At 39.5% G+C, this 6000-nt stretch overlaps 2 protein-coding genes across 2 annotated transcripts in view; one reads left to right on the top strand and one right to left on the bottom strand.

The window, feature by feature from the left end:
* The first annotated feature begins 242 nt into the window (after positions 1-242).
* On the top strand, positions 243-1382 carry atoh1c (atonal bHLH transcription factor 1c). Its single transcript, XM_084435068.1, has one exon. The coding sequence runs from the start codon at positions 635-637 to the stop codon at positions 1250-1252; it is 618 nt and encodes a 205-aa protein (XP_084291194.1). The 5' UTR covers positions 243-634; the 3' UTR covers positions 1253-1382.
* A 111-nt stretch (positions 1383-1493) lies between these two features.
* Positions 1494-6000, bottom strand: part of waplb (WAPL cohesin release factor b) — a 61151-nt gene continuing 56644 nt past the window's right edge. Inside the window, exons 19-20 of the mRNA XM_084434269.1 lie at positions 5256-5351; positions 1494-3301 (exon numbers count right to left, since the gene is read on the bottom strand). Coding sequence (XP_084290395.1) covers positions 3236-3301; positions 5256-5351 — 162 coding nt within the window. The 3' untranslated portion in view covers positions 1494-3235. The remainder of the gene's footprint in view (positions 3302-5255; positions 5352-6000) is intronic.

Here is a 6000-nt window from a genome sequence, read left to right as displayed (position 1 = left end):
TATTATGGAGCGTGATGGTTAAAATAGGAATTCATTGAAATTCATAGGTGTTGATTTTTTATTTTTTTGGGGGAGTCAAAAGTGCCCTTAGTTTCAGAAACACCCATAGAAGACTTTCTAATATTACCAGTTTGGGTTTCTAATGATCTTAAAAACCTCTTAAGGTAAAATATTGTGTTTTACTTAAAAAAAAAACAAAAAAAATTTTTTTTAAATAGTTGGACTGAACTGTAAAAAAAAAAAAAAAAAAAAAACAGCCAGCAAGTTTCATGTGTGTTTTTTTAGTTTTGAAGGGTGTACCAACACTCTAAAATGTGGAAATCTAAATAAAATGAGGTGTGTGGTGTATAACAAGTGCATTTGTTATTTATTGATATTTGTGTAGCTGTTAAGCAGCAGTTATCTGCTTACCTCAGTGTCAGGAGGCCCGTCAGAGATCACTCACACGCATCTAATCCACTTTTGATGAACTGGGTTAATAGACTCCCTGTGGTCATTATCAAAGAGACTCATTTCTATTCATTTCTCAGCACACACGACCCTCACACACCCGCCTCTCATTACGTGGGGCCTCTCCTCAATAAATACAGCTCTTCTGTGCTCTGGAGACACAGTTCATCCTCAAGTGTTCAGCATGCCCCGTCCAGATGGCTCTTACGCGCAGCTCATTTGGAAAGAGGCAGAGAAAGCCCGTTCTGACCCACATCCCGAGACAGTCGGCTGGAGGGAGGAGAGGGATCAGGGCAGGGCGAGCTGTGACCCGTGCGCTCTCGTCCAACTCCGGCTGTCCGGACTCGCATATCCCGACGAAGACCAGAGCGCGATCGCCCGAGCCCGGAGACGTCGCCGTCTGGCTGCTAACGCCCGTGAGAGGAGGAGGATGCTGGGCTTGAACGTGGCCTTCGACCGCCTGAGGAGCGTCATTCCTAACGTGGAGAGCGACAGGAAGCTTTCCAAGTCTGAGACGCTTCAGATGGCGCAGATCTACATCAGTACTCTGAGCGAGCTGCTGGAGGAAAGAGACTGCGACCCGGAATTCAGTTACCCAGCGTTAACCATGGCCGTGCCGGATCAGGTCATTGTGAAGGGTTCGACGGACACTGAAGAGACCAAACCAGAGCAGAAAACTGTTCCTGCCTGTAGGATAAGATCATACTCTGGGAATCTCAGGCGGCCCACTTGCTGTGACCCCAAAACACCAGAACTCATAGTGGACTCTCACTATCTGGAGAGGAGCAATGGAGCAAAATAACATTCTCAGTGTTTTTTTATTTGCATTAAACATCAATGTTTGTTCGTTGGACATTTTGTAGTAAAATATAAATATTCTGTAATTAATGATATATTTCTCCTTTTATGCTATACAAATAAATATTTTCAGAGGAAAAAGTTTGTCTTTTGCGCTTGAGTTCACAATACATTTGTAGTAATAATGATATTTTGCCTAATTGTAATATGCCAATTAAACACCAAAAACGACACATAAAAAGTACTGAAAGTAGCAATTTTTATTTGCGTTAAAATTATGTACAAGTAACCAAAGACATTATTTTGAAATTGGTACAAATTTCATGTTCCTGCAGTTGGCTTTTCGATAACGCTTACCTCAAAGAACACAACTGAGAAAAATGCGGTATAAAATAAAACAATTGAATTCAGAAAAGTAGTCTATCTAGTTCTCCAACAGCCAATATTTACACGAGTATTTACAGTTCAGGTTGCTTCATTCAGTCCCCCCCCCCGCTGTGTGAATTCACCCGTGGTGATGTTTGGAGCTCACTGACCCAGAATTCGACACTGACTACCAACAAAATACTCACAACTCATAGTGTTTCGTGTAACAGAGTCAAATTAAAACAGTTGAGCAGTGAGAGAGGGGAACAAATGACCCTAGATTTGCTTTTGCCAAGCTGTGTGCATTGAAAACGAAGATATTTCAGTCTACGCCCATGAAAGGGCTGACAATGGTTGCAAAACGTCTTGAGAATCTGACATTAAAATGAGCCTCCGTAAAGCTTACTGTTGAGGGCGATCACTTGAGAGGCGAACAAACAATGGAGAGCTTCTGAAAACACACTCGAGAAGACGAGAACGGTATGGGTCAAAATTGTACTGGCTTTATATCAAAGAGACGTCAAGTGCTAAATTCAATCTATTAAAAAATAATAAACAATCAATCAATCCTTCATAAACGATGGACAAATTCAGGTTTTATGACACAAACTAGTGAAATGTGGGATGAAAGTTTGTTGCGTGGCTCAGTTTAGTTGTTGAGCATCAAGGCCATTGCTAGATGGTAACCAGTGTCCTGTAAAACTGCGTTTAACGTTTATTCTCACAGCAACTTTGGCTCTAACCAAACCATAGTAGCAGCGCATGCACAAGAATTTCCACAAATACTGGGTTACCATGTAGCCATGACCCAAACCATCTCTCTCATGCACAATACGATTATGCAGCCAAGCTGTTGTATTATATTAAAGAGTTTTACTGTTGATTTTGAGCCTTATAATGTTTGGAAATCAGGGTTAAGTTCACAGTTAACGTTATGGCATTTGGACTATATGGTTATGAGTCACGTCTACTAAAACATTCCAAAAACGCTTTGTCCCTTTCCTGCCCTCGCGAAATGGAAAGCGATGTAATGTATTCATTCGCAGACCTCTGACACAGCGCTATCGATTAAAACCGAATTTGTGCAACACAAAGGGAGCACATCCTGAAGTGAAAAGAATGGATTTGAACCAGGAGGGCATGTCTTCACGGCATTTCAAAGAGGACCAGAATTGCGAATGCTGTTTTGGATTCACCCTCCAATCAGTCAGGTCAGTGTTGAGCGCTCTTGAATTTACAGACTTGAAAGTGGAATTAAACAAACAGAGGGGACAACAAACATCCTTTAACAAGTTTTATCAAAGCTACTCTATTTCTGACAATGAAAACGAACTTCCAAGGCGACTGATCAATAGACGGCAGATTAAGGGGGGTATGTGATGTGAGAAACACAATTATGCCGTGACGAAAATATTTGAAGACGAAACGGATGAACAACTTGTGACAAACCCAATGAAAACAGCTCCTTTTAATAGAGTTCCGTGTGTGATGTGCTTTAAACCTCATTCTTTCCAGTCTGAATGAGGAAGGTACTGGTGGATGATGATCGTGGGTTGTTTTCCAGGTGTGTCGGGTTGGGCCGGGGTGTGCTGAGGTCTGTGCGTGGAGCTCCATAAAAACACTAGCAGTGTTCCAGATAATCAATGACCCTGGAGATAGACTTCTGCCCCGTGGTGCCCACATCACACTGTAAAGGACAAAAAAAACACAATTGGTCAGTCAATAAGTATAACTTTCTTATTAGTTTTCTTTACCGAATGAGGCAGAACATTAGTATTAATATCACAGCATGCTCACACACGTACCTGCCTATGTATATTCATGTTGCATACTTTTTAATGATATACCGATTAATCAGTCGATATTTGGCCATTCTGAGATTATAGCGGTTCAATTTACCCACTCAGCCAGTTAACAGAAGAGGAATTTCTCTCATGGATCACACTTTATTGTAATGTGGCTTTGTTCAAGTGTACTTGCACAAATAAGCACTGAGTAATATTAACAACATGTACTTCGTCTCTTCACCAAAAGTGACAGTTGTCGTGTCCTGTCTACAGTACACGTGACAAAGAAACTCCAAAGTACGATAAGCGCTTGGAGTACGTTAGAAATAGAACAGGACATCAGTTCACTGTCTGGAATTTGTTGTGTAATGTCGTGCCACAATGCATCCAGTGTAGACAGCATCACTCGCGTCTGGTGTAGACACGGTGTTGGTTGCGTATAATTACACAATTTTTTACTGTTATTACTATAGTAAATGTAGCAAGCATAACAAGGGCAAAAGTGTATAAAGTATAATGGTCACATGTAAAAGTTTCAAACCCAAAAAAAATATTTAAGTACATGTTTATTGACATTGTGTCTAAGCACAAAATGTAAAAAAATGAAATAGAATTAATCAAAAAACTTGCAAATTCTTCATTGCTCTTTTATAAAAGTTATTATTTGCACTTAAAGTAACAATTTACAATAAGGTTTCATTAGTTAATATTAGTTGACCAGTTAATATGAACTAAGAATGAACAATACTTCTACAGCATTTATTAATCTTAGTTCATTTTAATTTCAACATTTATTAATAAACATAACTAATACATTATTAAAATCAAAAGTTTTATTTGATAACATTAGTAAAAGCACTGTGAACTAACATGAACAAACAATAAACAACAGTATTTTTATTAACTAACATTAACAAAGATTAAGAAATACTGTAGCAAATGTATTGCTCATTGTTAGTTCATGTTAGTTAATACTAGGGGTGTAACGATTCGTTTTAACAACGATTCGATTCGCATCGCGATTCGTGGTTGTCGATACGATTCAAGGACGATATTGGTTCATTTAGAACGATACGATCCGAAACGATTCAGTGACCTTTTAGGACACATGGCGACGACGTCACAGAAAGGCAGATTGAATCGAGTAACGTTTAGCGCCTTTATCATTAAAAGTGCTAAGAAAAAACATCCATATAAAGTCTGACGTGCTTAAATCCAATGCGTTATTTCCTAGTATCGATACAATCGAATCATTACCTTTTAAAACGGTGTTAGATCGATATATGTCGTCCGGAAGACCAACTTGCCGAGCACAGATCGATGTAGTTGGATTGTAGGAATATAAATCGATACATCGATGTAGTTGATGAATCGTTACACCCCTAGTTAATACATTTACTAATGTTAACAAACGGAACCATATTGTAAAGTGTTACCATTCTTATATTTTAGATCTGCTGATTATCATTTCACAATCATACAATAGAGCACTGCAGGAATGAGTTGGCATTTGAGTTGACCTTCCTGTCCCAAAAATCACTGTCCCAAAGTCAGTGGGTCTTTGGTTAAATGCCTGAAAATGGTACTACTAAAGAGTTTGTCATAGAAACTAAATGTCATCACAGCAAAAATCCAAACCAGGGTACCAGGGTGATGGTGACTTCTGGGTTGCCCTACAAAATTGCGTCATCTCTTCAGCACTCTTTTAACATAATAGCAGTGATATTGAAATAGTTTTTGCGAATCAAGACGTTTCGCTGGAATGGTATCGACTACTGAAATGATCATGAAAATTTCAGCGACCCTGCATCGCCCACTGAGAATATTATACTGGTCAATCACTTGTGTACTTACTGTAAGGTTCATGAAATTCAAGAACTTCTTCAGCATCTCTGTCATGACTGAAAAATCCCCTTTTGGCAGGTTCTCCCTCACAGTAGTCACATTCATCTGAAAGAGAAACAGAATTAGCAGCCTGTTCCTCCTGCGAGGTTACAGAACACTGCAGGCCAGTGTTGAAAGAGAGTCTGGAGATTTTTAAAGCAAGTCTCTGTTGATCAAAGCAGCAGCATTGCATCTCCGGCCACCATTTTTTCAGTACACTCCAAAAGTCTCCATAGTACTCGTTCTTCAAAAACACATCAAACTCAAATATTTCCCTCCTTCCAAAAGCTTGGATGCCTCCTAACATGAATCTAAAGTGCAAACAGGACTATGTACCTTTCAAAAGAAATCCTACTTCGAGTCAATTTGCTTTGTTTTTCAAAAACAGAATCAAACTTGACCTTCAAAGTGTGCAAACATGCATCCAAAAGGAAAAGTGGGTGAAATACGAGTATAAATGCCATCTCGTTTTGTGTCTGCGTCTGGGCAGTGTTTATTGGCGAGACAGATAATGGCCGTGCACGTCAGTCAGAAAGCAACAGTGTGTTGTGAAAGAGAAACAGAGGAGTCCATTACAGACAATTCAACAGCCCACCTATTAACGTCCTGAAAATAAAGCCATTAATACTGGCAAACACAACTCAGGGGCTTTCTTCTGATACCTGCCTTCGAGTTTGAAAACTGCAATTTAGACAAACAACCCTCAAACCTTACA

This window comes from Rutilus rutilus, assembly GCF_951802725.1.
Source record: "Rutilus rutilus genome assembly, chromosome: 16".
In the NCBI taxonomy this organism is placed as follows: Eukaryota; Metazoa; Chordata; class Actinopteri; order Cypriniformes; family Leuciscidae; genus Rutilus; species Rutilus rutilus.
This window is presented reverse-complemented; position numbering and strand designations above follow the sequence as displayed.